The sequence below is a fragment of the Rhinolophus ferrumequinum genome, chromosome 12, assembly GCF_004115265.2.
Source record: "Rhinolophus ferrumequinum isolate MPI-CBG mRhiFer1 chromosome 12, mRhiFer1_v1.p, whole genome shotgun sequence".
Lineage (NCBI taxonomy): Eukaryota > Metazoa > Chordata > Mammalia > Chiroptera > Rhinolophidae > Rhinolophus > Rhinolophus ferrumequinum.
In genome coordinates, this window is record NC_046295.1 from 81,245,787 (window position 1) to 81,271,350 (window position 25,564).

Sequence of the window (25,564 nt, forward strand, 5' to 3'; positions counted from 1 at the left end):
CCTCTTTAGCCCTTGAGAAATTTAGAAATCTTTCTCAAACATATGGGTTTTCTTCTAGTTATCTTTGTACTGTTGTTTCGTAGACTAGTTTTCCTGTGACCCTATTTATGTACGATTTACCCTGCTTTGAAATGGTCTGGCATATACTCAATTTTCTGTAAATGTTGTGTCCCTGTGAAGAACGAATTCAACAGATGTGGGTTCGGAGTTCTATGGATGTCCATTACGTTATTTTCTTAATTAGCATTGGGGGAAACCATAAAAATAAAACTTCAGTAAGGAAAAGGACAGAATGGAATGAGTGTTATTGGCGCTTGATGAAGGGTGGGGGAAGGGTGGTGGTGGAAGGAAACAGACCTAAATTTCATGGGCAGGATGGGGACCTGGCCCGGTTGGTGACATGAGTGAATTCGAGACCTATTTTTGCCCGGGACAACATGAAATTATTAAAAAAACAACGGTATGGGTTATTGGGAGTTAGAATGCTACTAGCAACAGCAGTGGCGAAAGTACACAAACAGCAGCAAAACGTACTACCTGTAAAATGACAGGACCAACAACACGGCGGAAAGACAGCGACACCGTCGAAGGGCTCCCCGGCCGCCTCCACCCCCAAGCCCCCGTTCCCCACACGAGGCTCCGCGGGCGAGTCCCGGGCGCGCTCCCGCCCTGCTCCGCGGCGCGATCGATGGCTCCGGCTCATCGCACAGGCCTGCCCGACCTCGGTGCTCGGCTCGGCATGCCTGCTGCGCTGCCATGGAGACGCGGCCCTGCGGCCCAGTGGCGCCGCCTGGGGCTGGGGTGCCCCGCGCATCACCAAGACCCTCCCACGCGGGTGACAGGGGCGTGGGCGGGCGATTGGGGGCGGGTACCCAGAACGCTGGGAAGGCGAGGGGGACGTGCCATGGGGAATCCGGGGCGCGGTTCGAGCGAGGGGGTGCCCCAGGGTGCTGCGGAGGTGACGGGGACGCGCCATGGGGCGATCCGGGGCGCGGGCCGGCGACGGCGGTCTCTGCGGCAGCCGGCAGTGAGGGAGAGACTGGGCGATGGGGGCACGGGCCACGCAGACGGAAACAGGAATTTGCATGGCTGGGGAAGCATGCGGGTGGATGCTCCCCGGTGTGGTTTCACCTGACGTCGTTTGTCTTTCTGATCCAGGGGCCTGTGGATGCCCGGAGCAGAAAGAAGGCTCTGGTGGCTGGGTGAGTACCAGGCTGTCTGTCCTCAGCAGGGCGGCCTAGGCACACGTTCTCCCAGTTCGGGGACTTGCTGGGAGCCTTCCCCGGTAACCTGGGCCTTTTTTAACAACTAGCATTTGGCTCACAGTCTGGGTCACCAGAGTGACTGAAACAGTGAAACGTGTCGGTAGCTTGGTGTAACACTTGGATCCAGAGTTAAGAATGATTCTATGCCATAAAACCTGCCGTTTCCACTGGAGTCCTTTGCAACCCCACACCTGACAGTGCTCATTTCTTTGTAGCATCACCTTGGAGAAGAGCTGCAGACTAACCAGACAGACAGAAAGCACGGAGCAAACCCCCAGAAGTCTCTGACCACCCTGCTGCGCTGCGAGGCCCACCCAAGGCCCCTCAGGGGAGGATGGTCATGGAGGTGCCATCAACTTCTGTCAGCTGTACAACATCCTTTCAGTGAGGAGGCTGGGTTTGTCTTTTCAAGTTAAGCAGTCCAGGCCATGGTGTCAGAATCGCAGGAGACACCTGACAAGTCCCCCCTGAGGTGGGTGCCTCGTCTGTCAACTCCACACCTAGTAAAGTGCACACAACTGTCACCAGTAAAGGCCGTGGCCAGGGTGCCACACTCACCTGCGTGCTGTCCCACGTGTGGTTCTTAGGTGTCTTCAGAATGTTGAGACTCGTTTCCTTCCAACACCACCCTCCACAGGGTGCGCCTGTAAATGGCCTGCCTCCTCGTCTGTACCATTAAGAACCCTCAAACCCACCAGCTGAAAAGTGTGTTCATCAGAGCATTTGGTGCAAAGCAGCTGGCAGCTGTCGTTGCGGGAGGATCAGCTCAGAGAGGCCTCAGGTGCGGGAGCCCGGGGGTGGGGGTGGAGGAGTTCCAGCCAGTGATGAGCGGCCGCGTGCCGCTGGCAGAGAAAGCCCTGTCTGAAGGCCATGCCCGGCTGCGGTACAGGGACACCTCCCTGCTCATCTGGCAACAGCAGCAGCGAAAATTAGAATCTGTGCCACCCGGGACATACCTGAGCAGGAGCCGAAGCATGTGGTACACCCAGTACGGGAACGAGGCCATCTTGGTCCGCGACAGAAACAAGCTGGAGGTCTCCCGGGACACGGGCCAGTCCAAGTTTTGCACAATTATGTGATTCCAGTGTGAAAACCGGGGCCAGGCGCCACGCTGTGAGAACAGGCCCCGTTTCCTTCAGTGGGTTTTCCTTGTGGATTCCTAGGCCTTCCCAGGAGACTGAATAGTGATCGTGAAGACCAAGCTGTGGGGTAAGAACACACGACTGGCAGAAATGCCTCTGTCACTGTCGGTGCGACCTGTAGGCCCAGAGTCTGGCCTCCATTCTAACTGTCCAGGCCAGGGCACCACTCGATCTGCTTGGCACGCCTCCAATACAGCAGCCAAGAGGGGTACTCTGGTTACCACCTTTTCGAGTGTTGTGGGTTGTTCTCAGTATTCACTACTGCCTGGTGAAGAATAAGTCAGACCTAGAAAAAGGGGAAGAAACAGGCGTGTATGGTGGAAAATCCATTCATAGGAGCAGGATGGGTGTAATGTAAATGGTCATCAACAGCATGTCCACGGGAATTTTGAGGCACCTACATTTTGAGTCCAGTTACCAAAATGACCACCGTGTGTACACTGTGGTGGCGTCCACATTAACTTCCAAATAGTGGAGGACTGCAGGCAAGTCCATCCAAAACACATGAAGGAAAACAAAAATTACTTTGAAGTTCCACATCAGTTGCTTACAGGGGTTTCAAAAGGCAGGTTCTCGACTGACAGAGCCTTGCAGCCCGTCCGCTCCCCACCCTTTGCAGCTGTCTGATGCTCGTCAGTCATTACCACGGCCCAGGCCGGGGCCCAGCGTGTGGGAGGTTCTGGAGTCTTTGTCACAGGATTTGCCGTGGGCCATAATTAGTCTGTGTGGCTATGCAAATGTGGGCGTATCTTTGTCACAGCTGATTGTGCTTTTCTAAAATAATAAATATCCCTTAGGATTCTCCTTCCTCCCTCTTACTATGTTTGTTCATAATATCTTAACTCGGCTTTCAGTTTTTGCTGAAAAAAACCCCAACCCAGAAATGCAGAAGGCAAATCAAGGTGCCCTCCCGAGGGCAGCACCGCGCACCTTGTTCCGAGTGTTTTTCTGGCTCAGCTGTGAATCAAGACTGGGCATTTCCATCGTGCTCCGATTGACGAGCAGTCCTGGGTGGCCACAGGCGGGCAGAGGAGCCCTCGCTGTCACCAGGTGCACGGCACGTCCTGTGCCTTTGTGCAGCTGTGCGAGCCAGCCCACGGCATCCTCGAAGTGGCACTGTGGGGCCGGACCGCATCCCCCACACGTTCACGGCTCGCCAGAAGCCTGGTCCTTGCTGAGGCGTCCTCGGCCAGCATGCGGCCCTGGAGTTGAGCACAGAAGCCCGTCCCGTTGGCAGGGTGAGGCCTCTGGGGTAAGGGCTTGCCTGCCCGGGGGCCCTGACACTGCAGTTACCTGGCAGTTAGGTTTGTCAGCATCTTGGCTGTGCTTCCTGCTTGGGAAGCAAGCTTCAGAGGCATCTGGAATGCCTGTGCCGCACGCTCACCGCACTTCCGACTAACCTGAGAATGGGTCGTGGTCGGGCAGGCCTGGCAGCAGCACGTGGCTGAGCCCTGCGTCACGGAGGACAGCTGGCACTAGGCTGCGCTGAGTTCAGGGACACCATCGGCCTGAGGGAAGCCTGGGACACAGCCCAGTCCCCGTCCTCGGGGAGGTGGGTCCGGATGAGGGGGGCTAAGTCTGGACAAAGGTGACATGTGCTGCGCAGACACACGGAGGGTGCCCAGTGGCAGCTGCGGGGGGGATGTCGTCACGCCAGGACTTGGGCCAACGTGAACCTTTTCCCAGGATGTCAAGGCCTGGCTCCAACAGCCGCGACTGTTTTAAAGTGTCAGAACCTTCGGTTTTTGTGACGCCTCATTCATTCACTGAAGCCTCTCAGTGCCGGATTCTGCACTGAGCAGCGGACACGTCAGAGCAAAAGCCCGTTTGACGTGCTTTCAGGGAAATGTCCATTGGGCCAGCTGGCCAGGTGTGTGACGCCTGAAGTCTCGGAAAGCACCGGAGTGCAGACTGGGGCCCAGGAGGGGTTTGCCTGGAGACGAGGAACAGAGAGGACTGGCAGCTGGTAGAACCTGCACTTGTATGAAGAGGGCAGGTGTTCTGGAGAACCGATGAAATGGGAAGGGGGATTTTAACTCTTAGGCAAAAAAGGATGCTCCCTAAATCCCGGTGTCTCCCTGCCCGGGCTGAGGACTAGAGCTACTTAGGCAGCTTTTAAAATCTTCTTTCCGATGGTTTGGGTTTTCCGTCCAAGAGCTACAGAACGTGAAGAGTGAGGAGCTCCCCAGCTCGTCTGCACCAGCGAGGGGAGAGCGGGAACCCGAAGGGCCCATCGGCTCCCCAGCATCTCCACGCAGGAGATGAGGAGGGACGCACGCCGAAAGCACAGGAAAAGGCACACACAGGCCCCGCTTGTTTTTTGTTTGTTTTTTTTTTTTTTGCCTTTTATTATGAAAACAAAATAAATGCCCCAGGAGAAGGGTCCATGATTACCAGAAACATCAAAGAGTACTTTCTACCATTTTTATTCTGTTGTGTTGAGGCCAGCATTGCAATAAACAAGCTAAAACTACTTACATTGGACTCATTTTCAGTAACTGACATTTACAGGAATATACTAGAAACGGCACTAAAAAGTTTAAGAAAAGTTACGGTAAACTTGCATGCACATCATACAGAAAAGTAACATTTTAAATATAAAAAAGAAAAACTTCCTGGAAGTGTTATGCCAGTATCAAGGAGCAGCACTACACTGACGTAACAAATCCTTTACCGTGGGTGCTGTTTTCCCCAAACGACTATAAAAGATGTGAATGTTGCAAAAGAACAAAAACAAACAAAAAGAAAACGTATCTTACAGTTTGTAAGCAAGATGACACTGCCCAGCATGAACACGGCTCTCTGGAATCGTTTCACTCCCCGAGCCTGCCCCCCGGCCTGCACGGTCACGGTCACGGTCACGGAGAGTGTTTCCAAAGCCATTTCCTACGCATGGCCAACCTAGTAACACGCCGCTCCTTTCCTCTTGGAAAAAGCATGTGAAAAGCTACCCTACAGTTCCTGGTGCTGGAGCCCCTCTCCTTGTTCGACTGCAGTCTTCCCAGTACAGAGAAATGGGAATAACAGACACCCACAGGTGAGCTGAGGGGTGGAGGTGTCCCCCAAACTGCAGAGAAACCAATGTGGAAGTGTGGACAGAAAGCCTCAGAAGCTACAGCACCAATGAACCGCACTGCTCAGAATGACGACAGCCCTGAGCTCCCGAAACCGGGGGCTCTGGAGTAAGGAGCATACGTGGTTCGAGAAGCCACGTCCCGCACAGAACCAGTGGGCCACTAAACGCTAGGGCCAGATGTCAGCCTCGCTCATCGGCTCACAGGTGACGCTTTGCTCTCTCCACAGTTGGAGGCACTTCGCGGGAGCCCCACGCGCCTCCAGACACCCCCTGCCGGGTCTGCCCACTACCCAGGTGTGCACTTTGTTGCGTCTCGCCAACGAGCTTTGCTTTAAGACATGTTGACATGTCGTGTCCTGATTCTTTAAAGTCATCGTTTAAATATTCCACTAAAGACTTAGTTAAAAAACACCTTTGAAAAACAAGGGTAACTTTAAAAAATGGCAAGTTTAAAATCCATTTATATTTTTATTATAAACAAAATTTAATTAAAAGTTTAACAAACTGGCTCAAAACTCAGCAAGTGTCAGAATCACCGGAAGTAAGAAAAATGGTACTCCACCTCCCCGCCCTCCTCAGAGGTCTATATCCGTCACTGGCATCGTCCACAGCCATAAGGGTTGGTGGAATCTGAATTGATTTTCCGATTTTTAAAACTCGCCACCTGTGAGGGCCCTGCTGACTGACTAGCCGCTCTATCCATCCAGGGGTGTGGCAGAGAGAACCCCCACCAGACAGAGGCCCGTCCCTCACGCTCCGCCTCCAGCACCCAGTTCCATCAAGTTGTCACAAGGATGTCTGGGACAATGCATCAGTCACTTCTGTGCTAAATGGAAAATGCTGGAGCAGGGAGCCCCGGGGAGTCTTCAGGGAGGGAACCCTCCTGAGGCCAGAGGCTCTTCCACCCCCAGAGAGAGGAGACAGGCCGGGAAGAGCCCCGTCAGGCCGCTGCTGCCAGCTGGAAGACTGCAAAGGGCAGCAAGCCTGCAGCCCGTCCCCTGGGGGCTGGGAGGTGAGGGGGCGCCCCATCTGGGGACTGGGGGGACCGACCCTAGCATTCTGGGCCGAGGCCACAATGCTCAGAACCTAGGCAGGCAGTGTGGGGACATCCCTGCACTCAAAGGCCATATGGGGGCCTCTGGAAAAAACAGAACCAAAACATAACTTTCTGTTAAATTCTGTATATTATTATTTTTTTTTTACAATAGAAAGTTAAAAATCAAGACTTAGATTTACTATACATTTTTTCCTCTCAGATTACAAAGCTTGTATTATATAACTGGGGTTCCCTAAATTGATTTCTTTTAAAACAGTCCTAAAGAGACCAGAAGAGAATACAAAAGAACTAAACAACCAAAATAAAAAATTAGGATGTGCTGCAGCTGGAAATTGTCTATACCTGTAAGTCTCCAAACTTCATACACACACACAAAAGAACAAAAACAAAAACCCCAAGAAACCCAGGAGAAGGGCAGGCGCACACAGACATGACCGAGCGCCGGTGACGGTGACGGTGATGGGAGCTAGCACCTGGAGGGGCAGGTCCACCGTCTCCGCAGGACCTGGGCTCTCCTCCAAACCACTTAAAAGGCCTGCATCTCTATTTTTTTTTAATGCATGTCTTTTGCAGTTTTGTTTTTCTTTTCCTTTTTTTTTTTTAAAAAAATGACCAATGATGTTAATAAATAAAGTATTCATATATACATGAACTTGGGAAAATGATTCCGGAGTGTGTGGCAGCGCTAACGAGTTGGGGACACACATTGGGCTGGATTTCGTAGAAAATTGGTGAACCTTACAAAAAAAGTCTCCTTTTGATTTTTTTAAATTTTTTTTTTTTTTTTTTTTTTTTTAACTTGAGGTAAAAGTTTCAGTGTATGGAAACCTGCACGCGGCACACGCAGCCACTGCGTTCCCTCCCAGGGCTCCTGACGTCACAAAGACCAGAAAAACTCGACATCCCCCTTCCACGCACGCCCACCCTCGCCTGCCCCCAACCCGCAAAAGCTCTGCCTGGAGCTCCGATGACCGCGCTCGCTTAGCCCAGCGCCGGTTCTCACAGCAAGCGCGTCCGTCCTCAGTCCCTGCTGAAACAGGCTGGCCCTCGGACACGAGGGTAAGAACTCAGGGCCCAAGTGACAAAGACGACACCTGTTTGCAAAGCCAACAGCTTCCAAATACAGTACCATCTTAGAGACATTTCCTTTGAAAACGTTCCTTCTGGAGCTACAGACCAGGTCGGGCACACGCAAGGGGTTTTGCAGGAACCTTTGGAGCACGTCTTACGTGTTTTTCTACGGTTACCAGGTTAGCATCTGAAGTTGTCATCTCCAAGCGACTGAATTCGGTTATGAAGAAAAGACTTTATGTGGACTCACACCTCCTCATAAAGTCTAGTGTACACACAAAAAAGGCCTGTGACCTAGTAAAGCAAAAACAGGAAGACACCGTAACACTGGATGAAAGAGAAGTCTGCACGTAGTGGAACAGAAGTAGTATATTAACCATGGGAGGGGCCACTGCAGAGGTCAACGTGTGCGACGGCCACCGGGGCTTCTGTCCGGGCAAGTGCGAGGCTATTCCGAGTCGCTGCTATCGGAGCTGGATCCACTGGAGCTGGTGCTCCCGGACTCCGACGAGCTGCTGCTGCTGAGCCGGGAAGGCCCTCCCGAGGGCGCCGCGCCTGCTTTGTCTGCGGGAGACGGGCAGGTGAGAGGCGCTCAGCCCCACGTACCCCGGCGCCTGCATCCGCTCAGCTTTTCCAGAACACACACTGGCTTCACACCACTTCACTACATGCCATGACCCACCACTTCCTGACCCGGTCACGTAATAAGTACTGAAATAAGTGGACGCGCTCGTGAGGCTTTGGTATTGTAAGAGATTAACTGGTCTGTCCTGGTTCTCTGCCAGCACAGAGCTCCTAAAACCCTTGGAATTTCCTGAGTGGTAAGAATGTCGTTTGTGATTTCTAAGGAGATCCTCTGGCTCACACCTGGGTGACTTTATGCTGATGAGCGACTTGTGCTGGGGCCCCCGAGAGCCACACGATGGGGCTGGTCACCAGGAAGAGAGCGATCAGGAGGTGAGAACTCTCAGCCCCCACCCATGTCCGAGGAAGCGAGGGCACTGGACATGACCCTCTAGAAAACTCTCGGTTCGCAGGACTTCCGGGCTGGGGAACACATGGAGGTGCTGGGAGGGTGGCCACCGGAGAGGGAGCGGAAGCTCCACACCCCACACCTGGCCCGTGCACCTCTTCCTTCGAGACTGTTCCTGAGTTGTACCCTTTATAAATCAACCTTAAAGGTAATGCCACGCTTTCCTGAGTTCTGTGAGGCGTTGTAGCAGACTACCGAGCCTGAGGAGGGGGTCGCGGGGACCCCTGATGTGTAGCCGGTCAGTCAAAGGTGCAGGAGCCCAGGAATTGCACCTAGAGTCAGGTGGGGACAGTCTGTGGGACCGAGCCGTCAGCCTAGGGGGCCAGCAATGAACCGAATTGCCGGACACCCAGCTGGGGTCAGAGATAGAGAACTGGCGGGAAAACCCACACACTTGGTGTCAGAAGTGTTGGGAGCACAAAGAGCTCACAGGTCAACAAAGTCCTCTAGAGATGGGGTAAAAATGAAGGCAATCTGCTAAGAGGAACGGGCGGGAAGTGAGTGGGGCTGACTGTATGAGGTACCCATCAGCCACGTGGCGTCAGGCGGTAGAAATGAGCCACCTACTCTGCCCTTCCAAGGGGACCCTCCCAGCCTTCGGTGGGCATGGGCGGGGCTCCAAGCCCCAACTCAGCACTGGGCAAGCAAGCGGGACCTGGCAAGGCTATAGCATCGGCTGCTACAGGGTCATCCAGATGGGACCCCAACTCTGGCCGCCATCACCTGGGTCCCACTGTCCCTGGGCCGGAAAAAAGGTATTTGCCCTTTCGTGCAGGCTCCAGAGAAAGGAGGCGAGGAATCAAACACTTGCTCACCTAAAACAAGACCCTGGCATCCACAGAGCACAGAGCCTGGGGGCTGGGAGCCAGAGCCTCCGCCCTGTGATATCGTTAACACGCTGGGAACTGCTGTCACTACCTGGGGACAGCCAAAGAGCTGGCTACTAGGCTCGAGGTCCGACTGCCATCCCCCAAGCTATGGGTTCCAGCCCCCAAACACCATAGCTGCGCCCTTCCACAGGAAAGTGGAAAGTGGCACCTTTCACACACCTCCCTGCAGGGCCGGGTCTGTGTCCCCAGTTTACAGAGAAGCAAATTGGGGTCTCAGGAGTTCAGAAGCCTCATCCGAGGAAACGCGGCTCATTAAGTGGTAAAGCCACAAACTCAAGCCTGGGTCTGCCGCCCACTGCCCACCGCGGCCCTCCCCACTTTGGACAGAGCTCCAGTGGGGACGGCCAGGGACCCCACGCCCGGGGAGCAGCTCGGCCCACAGACAGGTACCTTTCTTGGCGGGCTTCTTGTTGTTGCTCAGCTGCCCGCTGACGTCCTGCAGCCGCTTCTCCAACTCCTTCTTCTTTTCCTGAGCTAACTCCTCCTTCGACTTGGCCGCCTGCTTCTTCCCGCTTGTCGCTGTGAAAGAACCGGGAGCTGAGACGGAGCGGGGCAGGTGGGCAGCGCAGGAGGGACAGGCGGCCAGCCCCCGCTTCTTGAGCCCCTGGGCCACCTGGCCTCCTGGGTATTCACAACCCCCGCCTGGCCCTCCAGGGCTGACACCAAGCTCCCTGAGGGGAAAAGTGCCCGGACATTACGGAATCCCCACCTGCATGTCCTAAGCCCTCGTCTTATGCAGACTTTTCTTTAACTCACAAAACCCCTGAGGTGGGGCAGACCATTCCCACTCCAGATAGGACACGTGTGGCTTGGTGACACCCCCTTGTGAAGGGCTGAGCCGCGACTTCAAACCCTGACGCTCTTATCCATGGTTCTCCTTCGCTGTGGACTGGCAATCCCTTGGCCAGCAGCAGAGCTGGTCTACCACCTGGCATGCCTGTGCCACCACCTGAGGCCACGGTGACTCTACCGAGGGTCAAATGTACCATGACTGCACAGGGTCACAAGACACTCCATCCAGGAGAAGGTGGCTGCCCCCTCAGAGTGATGAGGACCAAGAACCCCGACGGGCCACACACAGGCTCAGGCCCTGGGTGGTCCTTGGCCGCGGGCCTATTCTGCCACCCAGAACTGTCTCGGACCTGCCCTTCCTCACTTCCCAGGACCCTGGTTCCCATTCCCGAGCCTGGGCCAGTGCTGGCATCTGCCCTTAGGAGGCTTCTGGACCCTCGACCCCACTCAACAGGGAATGGGTGTACCCCGGCAGGGGACCATGAGAAGTCACCCACAGCCCAGGCCGCAAATGCAGACTCAGGAAATATAGTGGCAAGGACCTGAACTGGCACCGGAGCGCGTGGGGGTCTGGGGGAAGGCCCAGGGGTCCTGCCTGCCCACCTGGCTGCGGTGGGGCAGCCGCCGGCTCTCAGCTGAGCCCTCTGCCGCCGGCCAAGCAGATGGGTGGGCAAGGGGCTACGGGCTGCCTGGCTCTGCGCCCTGGGACTGAAGGAGGATGAGGAGGGGAGGCAGAGAGCAGGGGGCCGCGAGGGCTGCACTCCACCCCCCAACTTACACAACGGCTTCCTCTGCTTTTTCTGTAAACAAGACTTGACGTATCTCTCTAGTTCCCGCAACGTGGTAGGTTTCAGAGTCTCAAAGTCAATCTCTATCTCGTCGGGGTTGGAGTCCCTGAGCGAGGGCTCGCGGGACTGGATGATGTGCACCACGCGGCCCAGCTTCTCCCCGGGCAGCCGGTTGATGTCCAGGCTCAGCTGGCGCTTCTCGTCGTAGCTCATGGGCAGCCCCTCCTCCTCCTCCTCCGAGTCGTAGGAGGCCGACGCCTGCTTGCCACCCTTCTTCGGCTGTCTGCGGCACAAGGCGACGAGCGTTGCAGTGACCGACGTCGACCCATGGCGTCCCTGTCCCTTCGCCCCACCCTCCACCGTGGAGCCCGTCCCCTGGTCCCCCCGGCCGAGGAGCCCCGTCCCCTGCACCTGCCCGTGCTGTCTGGCCCCTTCCTCTCCAAGACCAGGCTCTCTTACGACAGGGCATGTCCAAAGTGGTGCCCCAGGCAGAGAAGCCAGGCCGACTGCCTGGCTGTCCGCAGGGAGGTGGAAGGCCCTACTCCAGAGGTCAGAGCAGAGGCTGCTCCAAGCTGGGGGCTTTCGGGCCCTCAGAAAGTTAGGAAACAGCTGTAGTGCTCGGCTCCCCTCACTGCCCCACAGACACCTCTAAGTGAACAGGTCAAAAACTGATTCCGTTTCAAATAATCCAAAAGAAGGCAGGCAAGGGGACAAAGGAATAAAAACGGGACAGACAAAACAGAATGAACTGGTAAACCAAAACCCAACTGTATCAATAATTACATTAAATATAAAGTGGCCTAAACACACCAATTAAAAGAAAGAGATGATTAGGTTGAAAAGAAACAAGAAACAACTTATAGGCTGTCTACACAAATCCCACTTTAAATATAATGAGAAGTAGGTTAAAAGTAAAAAGATGGAGGAAACCAATCTACTGTGCAAACACGAATCAAAAGAAAGTTGCAGTAGCTATATTAATTTAGACAAAGTAGACTTCAGAAAAAGGAACGTTATCAGGAAAAAGAGGAACACTGCATAATAATAACAGAGTCAACTGACCAAAACATCACAGTCTTAAACGTATGTGCATCTAAAAACCAAGCTTCAAACTATATGAAGCAAAAACCAACAGAACTAAAGGGAAAATAGAAAAATCCACACTTATAGTTGGAGAATTCAATAATTTCCTCTTGGTAATTAAAAAAACAAATCAGCGAGAATAGAGAAGACTCCAACATTATCAACCAAATCAACCTAACTGACATGTTTTTATCTGTCTGGGGTTTTAATTTTTTGTTTTTCTTTAGAAACTGACATATACACAACGCACCACCCAAGAGCAGGAGAATATACTTTCTTTCCAAGTACAATGGAACATTCACCAAGACAGACCACATTCTGGGCCATAAAACAAACCTTAAATTTAAAAGTGGTGATCTCTGACCCTAACAGAATTAAAGTAGAAATCAATAACTGAAAATATCTAGAAAAATCCCCCAATATTTGGAAATTAGACAACACCCTTCTAAAGAACTCATGGTCAAAGAGAAAGTCTGAAAGGAAATTAAAAGATACATTTTGAACTAAATGAAATCATAGCATATCAAATTTGCGGGGTATGGTTAAGGCAGCGTTTATTTAGATGGAAACGGAGAGCATTAAACACTTGTATTAGAAAAGGTCTCAAATCAACTCTCTAAGTTTCTACTTTAAGCAGCTAGAAAAAGGAGAGCAAATTTAGTCCAAAGCAAGCCAAAGGAAATAGTAAAAATAAGATCAAAAAGGAAAAAAACTGAAAATATAGGAAAGCCAATGAAATCCAATGCTGGATCTTGGAATGACCAATAAAACGGATCAATCTCTCTCCAGATTCACCACGAAAAAGACACCAGTATTAGGAATGAAATAAAGGACACATCGCTACAGGCCCTACAAACGTTAAGACAATAAAGGAACTACAAACATACCTCTGCCTGTCAATTCCACAATTTAGGAGCAACGTCTTGAAAGGCACAAACCCCCAAACTTCACTCAAGAAGAAACTGATAACCTGACTAGCCCTATAGCTACTAAAAGAATCGAATACATGGTTAAAAATCTGCCAACAATGAAAACTCGAGGCCCAGATCGTTTCAGTGGTGAATTCTACCAAACATTTAAGAATTAATACCACTTGTATAAACCTACCCAGAAAATGGAACAGGGGGAACACTTCCCAACTCATTTTTTGAGTCCAGCCTTATAACGATACCGGAAGCAGACAGAGCCAGTACAAGAAAACCTGACTCTGCCCCCGCTCCAGAAGGAAGAGCCGGAGGGAGGAGAAAACCCCTCCTTTCCTATCGCCCTGCTCCCCGGCACCACTGCCCACCCAGCCGCCAACGCCCCAGCCCCTGGTTCCGCACACCCCTCTCCTCCCACTTCCAGGCACCAAGGCCTGTCCCTTCTGCCTCCCAAACCCATCTCACAGCATCTGGCGACCCCTCCACGGCCACACCAACCTTGCTGGCCTACGGAACCACAGTAACCTCCAAAGGGACAGCCTCTCTTCCATCCTTGCTCCCACTAAGAGGCTGGAACCTGACCCCTTTTAATCGTTTCATGACTCCCTTTCATTTGCTCAGAGAATAAAATGCAAACACCCCCACAAAGCCAGCCAACCTCAGCTGCCTCAGCCCACCTTCTACCAACCTGGCCTCTGTTCCTCAGTGGTGCCAACTTGTCCTCATTGTCCAACTTGTCCTAATAACCCGGTCCCCACCTTCCGCGGCCGAGCTTGCTCCTGTGCAGCTACTACCCCTCCTCCGGGAAGCCTTCCCTCTACCCTGCCCACGGGAGAGGCTCCCTGGCCCCAAGCACCCTGCCCACCATCCTCGCCTCCCACTGTCGTCCCTGCTTGTCTGTGGCAGGCATTTCCCAGGGCAGCCTGGCCATGGTGGATGGACCATGGAGCTGAATGTGCCATGGCAAACCTGTGCCTACCAGGCGAGCCTACCAGGGAGTGGAATACCAAGAACCCAGGTCACCAAACCCAATGTCCCCAAAGTAAACTCTTGGGCTCAGATCAGGAAAACGTCCCCGAAGCCTCTGGATGCTGAGGTCCCCGCCAGGCGGCATGTGACTACCCCGAAGCCTTGAGGGAGCCCAGCCCCGGGGCCAGCCGAGCGGCGCCCCTCAAGAGCCCATCATGTCCCTGGTCTCCCCACAAGGCGAATGGGAAAGGAACCCCAACCCTGCAGCCCCGCACGTGACAGCCCTGTCTCTGAGTCACCAGGACTTGCAGCCGAGGCGCCGGTCCCACATCCTCTCCCCTCCCACCGCGAGGAGTGCCCGCGGCACTGGGCCCACCTGCCGGCTACAGTCGTGCTGTTGGCCTTCTTGGTGGGCGGCTTCTTCTGCGGGGCCTGCTTGGCGGGCGGGGCCGCCTTGGCTTTCTTCTCCTCCTCGGACTTGGACTTGTGCCGCTCCTTGTCCCTGTCCTTCTTCTTCTTCTCTTTCTCCTTCTTCTCTTTCTTCCTCTTTGGCTTGTTCACTGGGGCCTGAGACAGGGCGGCCAGCTGCTCGTGTACGGCCTTCAGCTGGAAGAGAGCAGGCGGCTGAGCAGGGCCCCCCAGGGCTGGGCCAAGGGGACCACGGGCGAGGTGACAGGGGCTCCTGGGCCACCCGCCTCGGGGAGCCAGCAGGCGCAGGGCCGCACTCTGCCTCCACCACCCCTGTGGCCGCTGGCCAGCGGCTGGGCCTGCTGGGCCTCGGGCTGCTCTGGTCAAGTGCAGACAAGACTCACAGGTGCTCGGAGGGCAACAAGGGCAGCCTGGCGACATGCTTAGCCCGGGCGGCTGGCGCAGTAAGGACTTGATAAGTGGTAGCTAACATTTTTTCTTATTAGTTTTTACTTCCAGGTGAGGAAGACTCTCTAGAGAGAGGCTTAACCGTCTGCACAAAGGAGCCATTCAAACAGCTGTTTGGACACGACACGGCAGGTCCACGGGATTAAAATGACCCAGTGGCAGCAGCTACCATCTACCCAGTGCTGACATGTGCCTGGCAGTGTGCTAAGTGCGCCACATACTTCCGGTTTCAGCAGCCCCCCCCACCCCGGCCCCGGGGCACCAGGCGCTGCCACGACCTGCACCGAGCAGGTGAGGAAAACATGTGTCCAGCCTCTAACAGCGGGAGGGGCTGAGACGAGCCCTACATGTGTTGGGCCACAGCGCGTGGCGGGGGAGGGACGCTGGCCGCAGTGGCACTTCAGGGCCGTCTTCCCGCAGTGTCACCTTCAATGAGGATCAAAGTCAAGCGCCCCGCCCCCCGCCTCCCGCAAGGCCATTTCTGCTCTCCCTTCTCCTGCCAGAGGCCCCAGAAATGAAGCACCTGCTGGCTGCCAGACACTCGGGAAAACGTGTACATTTTTCTCAATTCTGTCAAAACAACTCCAAGAGGAAGGAACATCAGTCCCACTTTACAAGTGAGGAGAGCGTAGCAGGGGCCAGGGGGTCGGTCACAGGCCAGGGCTAGACCGCCTCGTTCCTGCAGGGGCCTGCCACAGGCGGCGGGGACCACAGCACGTGGCTTCTGACACTGCCTCCCTCCCAGACCTTTCTGGGGTAGCAGAGGCACCCAGGGCCCAGTGGGGCTCCGGGAACATGGTGTGGCCCCGGGGCCCTCGGAGCCGACACCTGCCTGGGTCCCCGCCCAAGCGAGCCTGCAGGGAAGGGGCCGGGCCATGAGCAAGGCTCACCTGCTCCTGCAGCTCCGCCAGCCTGGTGGCCCGTTCCTCCTCCGAGTCCGAGCTGCCCGACTCCGAGGAGCTCTCCTGGCTGCTGCGGCTGCTCTCTGCGCCCTTGCTCACCACCGGGGCCGCGGGAGCGGGCAGCGTGGGCGCCTCGGCAGGCTCATCCGGCATCTTGGCAAACCGCATCTCAAACACGTCCTATGGGAGAGTATGGGCCGCCTGAGGTCCTGGACGCCACCAGGGCAGCCCCTCGGAGTGGGCCCCCAGTGTCCCTGAGATGCCGTGGAGCTACAGCTGCGGCCGCGTGGAAGGTCAGGCCCTGCAGGGACACTGGGGCCAGCCTGCTCCCCCTTCCTCTCTAGGTACCGAGTGCAGGTCCAGGGGCAGGGGACGTGGGGACAGTGGCCACAGAGGTAGCCCTCTGGGAAGTGGCCCGCAAGCTCCCCTCATAACCACGCAAGCCTTGTGCAGAACTGTGTATCCTTTCCGCCTGCCGATGCCAGGTCCTGCAAGGCTGCCACCTACTACCAAACAGCTGGAGTGCCTTCCTTTGAGTTCTGACCCTTTATGGGGTCCCCCAGCCATGGGATCTGGGAGACAGTTTGCATTTCCCCATTTCTTTACCCTGTGACAGGACCGTAGCATCACATCTCACTCCAAGTTGGGTCCAAAAGTTGGCTCAAAAGGGACAAAAGTCTGGTCCTATTAAAACTGGCTTTGGAAAGCCCCTTGCAGCTGCTATACAGAATGACTTGGGCCCTCGGGAGCTCCGTCAGCGGCGGTCCCCTCTCCCTGGCAGCCCAGGTTTGTGTCAGACAGGATGAGCAGCCATGTGGGGCGACTTCGCTTTGCCAAGTCCATACGCCTGAATGCACCCCGGTTTCCACTAGAAGCTGCGACTCCACTAACGAGCCCACTCTGGGTTCTGGTCCCTATACTCTCCTCTCGGTGAAGGTGTCCTCACAGGCACAGACACAGACACACAGAGCCACGATCTGGCCGGTGCTCGGCAAACGGCCTCGAGGGGCGTTTACAGCAGCTGCTTCCATGTTGGGTTCTAACCCCGAGGCTCAGCTCACACGTGAACTGTGTGATTACTAAGCAGTCTGGCGGTTAAGATTCTCAGTCTCTGAGGCCGTCCGGGTTTGGGAGGAACCAAACCAGAGCCGCTGGCCTTGGCTCTGCTCACACGCGGGGGGCTGCCAGCGCCACGTAACTGAGCAACGACAGTGTGGGGTTCCGCAAAGCCTTTTGACTTCTAGACACAGTGGCGTGGTCTCAATATGTAACCGTGGGTCCTGGCGGCTTCCTCGGCATGCTGGGGCCTCCAGGACCCCTCTGCCATGTCCTCCATGGGAGCCAGTACACAGAGGGGCAGGCAGGCAGCACCAGTCGGGGAAAGGCGAGGACAGAGCCCACAGGTGGGAGGAAGGAAGGAACAGCAGGACCCAGCAGCCTGAAAGCAGGCTCGTCCCTCGTCTGGAGCCAGGTGATTGTGAGTGACACCAGGAGTCCCTTCACAGGGTTTTCAAAAGGGTTCTGAGCACGGGACGAGAAATGTTTTACAGAACAAACACTCTGGGTCCTGTAAAAAGAACTACTAGGGCCGGCCCGGTGGCTCAGGCGGTTGGAGCTCCGTGCTCCCAACTCCGAAGGCTGCTGGTTCGATTCCCACAGGGGCCAGCGGGCTCTCAACCACAAGGTTGCCGGTTCAACTCCCTGATTCCCGCAAGGGATGGTGGGCAGTGCCCCCTGCAACTAACAATGGCAACTGGACCTGGAGCTGAGCTGTGCCCTCCACAACTAAGACTGAAAGGACAACAACTTGAAGCTGAACGGCACCCTCCACGGCTAAGATTGAAAGGACAACAACTCGACTTGGAAAAAAGGCCTGGAAGTACACACTGTTCCCCAATAAACTCCTGTTCCCCTTCCCCAATAAAATCTTCAAAAAAAAAAAAAAAAGAAAAAGAACTACTAGAAGAGGAGAGATAGCCACAATTTTTATTCTTTCCTCCAAAAAGAAAGTCTTCTGATTATACAGCATTTAAAATATCGGTGCCATTACCTACAAAAGCAGCAGGATCCAATTGTGAAGAGAACTGGGAACAGACCCTGTGTAATAACCCGCACAGACACCCGTGGGCAGCGGCTGGACTGGCGGGAAACCATGCACACCGCACACTCGTCCATGTGTGAGGCCGGGGTGCGTGAGCCCAAGTCCCGCACGGACAGCCCGACGGAACTGCCGACAGCTCGCATTTCCTCCTACGTGCCAGCCGTCTGCTCCCACTGTCGGCGTACACAGTCTACACAGGCCACTGTCATCTGACACAACGTCCACCAACCTCCCTGATGGGCTCAGGACACAGCCCCCCAGCCCCCCACTCGCAGGGACTCCCCGGAACCGTCCGTCAGTAAGGCTGCAGGAGACTGGACACCGGCCCGCTCTCCCTTCCTCTCTGCCGGCTAGAATGTGCACCAGCCCGGGGGTCGTGTTCCCTGTACCCAGCCTGCTCTCCGCCCACCCCCACCGTGACTGCAGCTCCTGGAAAACAGAGAGGCCTGTTCGCCACCAAGTCCCGGGAAGCACTGGGCCACCCTCAGAAGAAACAGATTGTGGACGAGGCTCCCCGTAGGCTCGCGGTATCTTTCCCAGGAGCCAGCCCTGAGCTGCTGATCTGCCCCCCCGCCCCGACAGCGCCTCGGGTTACCTGCAGCTTCCTGGCCATGGCCACCACCTCGTGGTCCGGCGGGTTGTACTTGTAGCAGTTGGAGAACATCAACCGGATGTCAGCGGCAAAGCCCTGTGCATCTGGGTACTCGCGGCTGTCCATCTTCTTCTGTAACACACAAGTGACAGGACGTGAGGGCACCAGCCAGCATCCCAGTCTCAGCCAGACCCACTCACATGGACGTGGGACCCTCCGCGCGTCCACCACCAGTCCCCCACCCCAAGACTTCGTACACGGGAGGCCGGAGAGAGAGGTAGGAAGGGGGGCTCGAGGGCTGGGAGGGGAGGGCCTGAGACGCCCTGGGGGGAAGGAAAGGTGCTGGACAAGAAGCCGGGTTCCTGCAGCCGCCCCCTAACCCCTTCCTTTCCCAAGGCTTCCAGCTGTACACATGGGGGAATTTCTGACATTCCAAAGTTCCTGATAGAAGGAGCCCCAGGGGGACGAAGAGCTTCTAGGGAAGGGGCTCCACCAACTCCGGGGGTCTACTTGGCTCAAGGACTGAGCTGTTTAACTTTCTATGACAACCCAAGTGCTGTCAGCCAGCCCGCCCCTCACAGGAGCACCAGAGTGCCCTGGCCACCCCAGCGTGAAAGTGGAAGGAGGCAAGACAACAGGTACACGGCACACGGAGGCCAAAAGCATGAGCAGTGTGGGACGCTGCCAGGTGACACCTAAGAATGATCCGGGGTTTCAGCAGGGCACGGGGCACGTCACTGCTGTGAACAATGACCCTTTCCTGGGGACATTAGCTCTGACAGCTCAGCTCAAGACTTAAAGAGCCGAAGGCCAGGACTCCAGCACGGACTCTGGGCAGGGCCATCCCCGCTCCAGCCCCAGGGTCCCCTGTAAACAGCAAGGCTGTGAGAACGCTCCCCTTTCTGAAAGACTGAGTCCCTGCATGTCCCACTCTCCTGAGGTCCAGGCCAAGCCTGCTCTCAGAGGAGGACAGGGGCCTTGTGTGGGGACAATGAGATGGACAATGCACAGCCCGGCCTGGGCCTAGGGCCGTCGCCCAGAGCCAGGACCCCACACACCCCACCAGGGAGAAGGAGCCTCAGAGATGGTGCACCTGGGAGCGTATGCTGCCCCTACAGTCAAAACCTGCCGAGAAAGAGCAGCCATCCCAGGAGGATGGAACCAGACTGTTCCTGGAAGTGTCACAGGAAAGACGCAACGGCAGAGGGCTGAGGTCCACTCTCCACCCGCCTCTGCTGTGTCTGAATTTTCTAGGCGTGCTTTACTCTCATGGGTGGAAAAGAAAGGCCTGCCCAAAGGTAGCCTACATCACTGGGCTCCCATGAGCGGCAGGGCTGCGCAGCACTGACGGTGGCCGTGGCCAAGGAAGCAGGCGCCCTGCCCTCGCAGGTCAGGAAAAGGCTCAGAGAGGGTGAGGAAGCTGCTCGGTCACCCAGCCGGGCCTGCCGACTGGAGCCGGCACATCAAGCACCCACACCCGGCACCACTGCCCTGGGAAGCTGGGAAGTCTGCAATGAGGAGAGTCCGCCCCAGGCCGGCGTCACTGGGGAACGAGGCAGAATGACTGAGACCAGCTGTTCAAAGCCTAGGCCCACCGATAGAAAGAAACAACGACCTCTTCTTGGGGAGGGGCTTTCCAAGGCCACAAGGGCAGCTCACAGAGGAGCTGGGCGACACACGGCCACCTGCCAAGGGCAGTCCTCAGGACGTCACACACCAAAACCCGACTGGCTCGGAGCTCTCTCCCTGAGGGAGGGCAGGGGCCCAAGCTGGACAGGGGCTCAGGAATGTTCCTGTGCACACTCAGTGAAGACACCCTGCGAGGTAACCCCAGCCCAGTCTACTGCCCTCAGGGTGCCACCGCACCCAACCCGACACAAGCCTTGCTCTGACCTGGAGCAAAACCTACGGACAAGCCCGGGACGGAGCCCCTTGGCACAGGAAGACCCCTGCATGGGCAGTGGGAGGCTGGACCTTCTCTGTCTGGTGAGGGGACGGGTCACCTGAAAGGGCCTCCTTGCCTAATGTTACAGAAACCTGCAAATGCTCCCGAGTGGGAGACACGAGGAAAGAAATGAAAACTGCGTTCCAGGGACGAGGTGACAGCAAAGCTGCAGGTTCAGCCACCAATGAGCAAGAACACACCTTCCTCCCTGCTGGGGCGTGGCGGGGGCCAAGGAAGCCGGGCACTCCCCCGGCCCCGGGGACGCCTGACCCTCAGGCCGTCGGCAGCGCCGGCAGCCTAGCCAGGGGCCGGGGACGGCCCAGGCAGGGGGACGGGGCCCGCCGCCGGGTACCTTGACGGTGCTGAGGTCCATGGGGTGCTTGATGATGTCGTGGTAGTCGTGCAGCTCCAGGGCCTCGGCGTCCACGGGCTTGTAGAAGGGCCAGGCGTAGGCCGCGTGCTTCTTGGACAGCATCTCCTTCAGGATGCTCTCGCAGTGCCGCAGGTGCTCCGACAGCTTGCCCTTCTTGCCCGCGTGCTGGGGCACCTCGCCATCCTCCAGGTCCTTCTTGGGCGGCTTGATGGGGCGGCCGCCGCTCTCCCGCCGCGCCACCACCTTGGCCTGCTTGGGGTCCGAGAGGGGCGGGGGCGACTCGCTGCGGCTGGCGGTGATGGCGGACGTCGTGGGCGTGGTCGTGTCTGCTTTCCGCTTCACGCCCTTTTTCTGTGACAGCGAAACCACCGGTGAGCACCAGGAACAAAGCCCGGCCGCGAGCAAGTGAATGGTGACCACTGCGCTTCTGGAGCGCTGACTACCCGCCGGGCACCGAGCGAAGCGATGCCATGCATGGGCGCGTCAGCCCCCCGCTGCCCCCGCGGCACAGAGGACACCGAGGCTCAGAGGGGCCACGCCGCCGGCCCAAGGTCACACAGCTGGTAATGGTGAGGCTGGACTTGGAACCTACCGCGAGCCACCCTCTGGGGGCTCTCGCCCTTTGCCCCAGGGCTCCGTGGGCCCGGTGGGCGGGCTCGTGACAGCCCTGAGCAGTGGGAGGTGCAGCATGCAATTCACCTGCACCTAACCAGCACCCCAGGCCTGGCCAGGGCTCCAGAGACAAGCACGACCGATGGCACCATGACCGGATCGTCACCAAGCGGAACTCAGGCTCAGGGACAGCACACAGGACTCCCCTGCTCTAAAGGCCAGCGGGGAAGTCCCAAAGGCCTCAAAGCTGGCGCTCCGAGGACAATCGTAGTGGAGGGCGGGGGGGGGGCAGGAAGAGCATGCGGGTGGGGACGCAGGCAGCAGCAGCAGGTTGGGGACCACGGACTCCGGGGGCTGAGTGAGTGGGCGGGTCTGGACTTCACCCAGAAGGCAGCGGGAGCCAGCTAGAGCTCTTCTTAAAGGGAGGAAATGTTGATTAGTGGGTGTGTCCAGGGCAGACACTCACGCAGGATATGTGCAACAAGAGCACATTTAATGCCTGGGCATCCCGGGCCTGAGGGTCCCTCCAGACACGATGACTGGCCCGAGGGCCCACGGCATGGGGGCCACGTCCCGCAGCCAGGGCTCAGTGTGTCCCGGAGACAAGCTCAGCCGGCTCCCCGCGTCTCAGCTCAGGCAGGCACAGAAGCCCCTCGGAGCCACAAGCACCTGGGCCGATGGCCTCACAGGGTCCTGCTATCTAGAGCGCCACCACGGTCGCTGCCCCAGCCAAGCTGCCACCCCCAGGCTGGCAGGGGCATGAGCCGGCTGTCCACAAACACTTAATGGGCACCAATGAGATGCCAAGCGCGTGCCACGGAGGCCCGGCGGCAGGGGGCTCATCTGGCCATAGTAAACAGGACATGCTCCAAAACAGCCGGGTGCCGTGTGGGGCAGCCTGGCCGGGCGCTGCCCGGAAGTGCAGGCAGTGAAGGCCACGGGGGAGGGGAAAGCAACAGAGGCGGCATGTTACCTTCGGGGAGCCATTTAACCCCTCTGAGCGCCTGCTTCCTCATCTGTAAGATGGGGGAATACTGCCTGCCCCCGGGGGTTGCTGTGAGGGTCAAATCGGAGAAGATGGTACACATCAGTGCCCGCGGGGGGCCCGCTCAGAGCAGAGCAGGAGACGTGGCAGTCCACGCCAGCCCCGGACCAGGCAGGGAGCACCCACTCCGAGCCCAGACCAGCCAGGACGGTCCCTGCCATGGAAAGCTCCCAGGCAGGCGGGGAGACGGACGTGCTGCTCTCACGCTGGCAGGGATGCGAGGTGCGGGTGGAGGCGACCAAGGGGCCAGGTCCTCAGGACGCAGCCAGGTCACCACCTTCCCCACACTAACCTCCGGATTTCCGGGTGTGGGCAGGGAGGGCCGGGACCCCTCCCACCTTCCTCTCGCACACCTTCCCCACCTGGGCCCATGCACTGCGAAGGCCAGGCCTTCAGGGCCAGAGTCAAGCTGGGGTTCAAGTGCAGCCTGCCCTCACCAGCTGTGTGACCTGCAGCTCCCCAAGCCTCGGGCTCTCGTCTGCATCAGTCAGGAACGTGGCCAGACCTCACCGGCACAGCGGGAACCACTCCCAAGTCACATGCACCAAACGCCCACGGCCGTGCCCAGGGAAAGGCAGCAGCGCTCCCTCTGGCCCCGCCCCACAGCTGCCTGAATCTGGGAACCCTGCCTGGTGCTCAGACCTCAGGCTGACCGAGAGCCCAGGGACGCTCACCTTGACGACGGGCGGCGTGGGAGGGACCACCGGGATGATGGGTGTCGCAGGAGGAGGTGGGGCAGCAGCCGGGGGCACAGGGACTGATGTGACGTTTGCAGTGATAGTTGGCACAGGGGTGGCAGCAATGACGGGTGTCTGGGAGACAGTGGGGGGGACGTTGTGAAAGGGGGTCGCCGGGGAGACAGAGGACACGGCCGCCACTTGCTGCGTACCTTGAAAACAAGGAGAGGAGGCTGAGCAAACCAGGCTCTATCAGCCAGGCAGGACCAAGGCAGTACTTCCGGAAGCTTCCTGGACTATCCCCTCTAGCCAACGCACGCCAGATGCCAGCGGAGCCCTTCCTCCTGAGACCCCTGGCCCTGCATCTTAGTGCTTCCACAGAACCTGCCTCCAAGGGCGCTCACTGAACAGACGAACAGCCTCTCCCCTCTGGCCAGGACCCAAGTGTGAAGGAGGCAGGGAGCCAGGACAAGCCACACAGCCCGGTAGGTAAGAGGCAGGCCCGCGCCCAAGAAACCGGGGGTTAACTCCATCGGTAACCACCTGAGTGACCCTACCTAACCACCCCTGTGCCCAGCTGCAAAGCGGGAAGGCCAGCGGCACTGGCGACCCTCTCAAGGCCTAGGCCCCCGGTCAGCCTCTCCATCAGGATGCACCTCTCTTCCAGGTCCCCAGACCAGGTAAGGCCCCAGGGGTCCCAGTACCTAATCCCCACCACACTCCCCGACAGGTGGCACAGCTCCTCTCCTGTCACATAGGACAACACATGCTAAAGAAGCAAAGTCCTAGGAGGCAACACAGGGAGAGCTGTGACTTCTGCCCCGGCTTCCGGAAGAGGTGGCCGCAGAGCCAGGGCCAGGACACCGCAATACCAGTCCCCTCCCGGAGCAGCGGGATGGCAGACGGTAACGTCCCCACCGAGGGCCGCCATGTCTCAGAGGGCACGTGGCTCCTGGCGTGCATGTCATCGCTGCCCCGACTTCACAGACAGGGACTGAGCTCAGAGGGGTCGCGGGACCCACAGAAGAGACCTCTGCCCGGGGCCTCAAGACAGAGTGACCACGCCCATCCACCCGTCCACCCCTTTACCTGCACTCTGGGTTCCCGCAGCCGGTTTTCGGCCTTTGCCCTTCGGAGCAGGGGGTAATAATTCAACTTCCTCCTGGGGCATCTGGGCCACTTTCTGCAGAAAAATTTTCTCTAAGGCTTGGGCCATTAGCACTATGTCATCTGTGGGCTGAAGACACGGGGAGAGCCGAGGTTACGTGCCGGGGAAGGAGCCATGCGCTGGCAAAAGACATCGCTGGTCATAGCTCAAGAAAACAACTATTGAAAAATTTGTTAAGAGATTTAATGGGGCAGGAGGGAGGCAAAAGGAATACATTTGAACACAGAAACTCTTGGGAAAATTCAAAAAATCACAAAGACTAAAAAGCACCCTTCACCCGCTGTCACTTGGAGAAAAAGAGCCTCCAGCTCAACACTTTGGTCACCTTTACGTCAGCATTAGAAGCCCAGAGCTGGGACGACAGGGAACTCCCCTAATCTGCTCCTGTCCTGCAGACACTTCCCCTTGCCGTGAGGTGTTCTGCATCACTGGGGACGCTGGGTGTGGAGGCCACAGTGAGTTCGGCCAATCTCCGACAGCCGTGCTGCAGGGGCCGTGTTTTCCCACATACATGAGCCTGCACTGACCCCTTCAGTGTTTCTAGAGGGAGAACTTCCAGGTCCAAGGGTACGGACGTTGTCAAGCGTTCGGTATGTGTCACCTCCCAGCTCTTAGAGCCGATGGCTCTGAGACGGCCAGTGCGCGGAGACTGCACGTGGGATCAGGGCCGGAGAGGCACACGCGTGACAGCCAACCCCAGGGCACCATGTCACCCCGGGGCCGCCACTGGGCAGCTCACAGGGGCGTTGTGGGCCCACGCCACATGCGTCCTCTTACCTTGTTATAAATATAACAATTTGTAAACATGGTGTTGAAGTCCTGCATACATTCACTTGCACTCCAATAATAATTATTTTCTAGTCTCTTCTTAATCGTCCCCATATCCATTGGGTTTTTTATAATTTTATGATAATCCTAGGAAAGAGGTTTTCACAGGCATTACTGACAGTTCAACAACATTACTTTGTACATAATTCCCAAGTGCACTGCCTGCACACAGAGTGGTCTTCTTAGCTGAGCTGGGTACACGGCAGTTTCCGGTCACCTGAGGGCAGGTGGGCGAGCGGTCTGGGGCAAGCACTCGGCCCGCTCCGAGCCCCTCCAAACCTCCCGCGGGGCAAGGACTCTGCGTCTAGGAGAGGTTCTTACAGACACACGGCTGTGGCACTGGGGCTGGTCTACAC

The 25,564-nt window shown here is 56.9% G+C and overlaps 2 protein-coding genes across 6 annotated transcripts in view; one reads left to right on the forward strand and one right to left on the reverse strand.

The window, feature by feature from the left end:
* The first annotated feature begins 739 nt into the window (after positions 1–739).
* On the forward strand, positions 740–7,475 carry BRD3OS (BRD3 opposite strand). Of its 5 annotated transcripts, none has more exons than XR_004424591.1 (4): positions 740–835; positions 1,159–1,202; positions 1,481–2,474; positions 7,345–7,475. XR_004424591.1 is itself a non-coding variant. In XM_033122223.1 (4 exons), the coding sequence occupies exon 4, from the start codon at positions 1,916–1,918 to the stop codon at positions 2,342–2,344; it is 429 nt and encodes a 142-aa protein (XP_032978114.1). In that variant the 5' UTR covers positions 740–835; positions 1,159–1,202; positions 1,481–1,737; positions 1,853–1,915; the 3' UTR covers positions 2,345–2,964. The 5 variants fall into 5 exon arrangements, 4 of the variants coding, with proteins under 4 accessions (XP_032978114.1, XP_032978111.1, XP_032978113.1 ...); XM_033122223.1 differs by lacking the exon at positions 7,345–7,475 and having other exon boundaries at positions 1,481–1,737; positions 1,853–2,964; XM_033122220.1 differs by lacking the exon at positions 7,345–7,475 and having other exon boundaries at positions 1,481–2,964.
* BRD3 (bromodomain containing 3) overlaps positions 7,429–25,564 on the reverse strand; it is a 32,071-nt gene continuing 13,935 nt past the window's right edge. Inside the window, exons 3-12 of the mRNA XM_033122219.1 lie at positions 25,158–25,295; positions 24,302–24,449; positions 23,210–23,424; positions 20,858–21,229; positions 18,564–18,692; positions 15,856–16,047; positions 14,466–14,695; positions 11,105–11,397; positions 9,925–10,053; positions 7,429–8,175 (exon numbers count right to left, since the gene is read on the reverse strand). Coding sequence (XP_032978110.1) covers positions 8,060–8,175; positions 9,925–10,053; positions 11,105–11,397; positions 14,466–14,695; positions 15,856–16,047; positions 18,564–18,692; positions 20,858–21,229; positions 23,210–23,424; positions 24,302–24,449; positions 25,158–25,295 — 1,962 coding nt within the window. The 3' untranslated portion in view covers positions 7,429–8,059. The remainder of the gene's footprint in view (positions 8,176–9,924; positions 10,054–11,104; positions 11,398–14,465; positions 14,696–15,855; positions 16,048–18,563; positions 18,693–20,857; positions 21,230–23,209; positions 23,425–24,301; positions 24,450–25,157; positions 25,296–25,564) is intronic.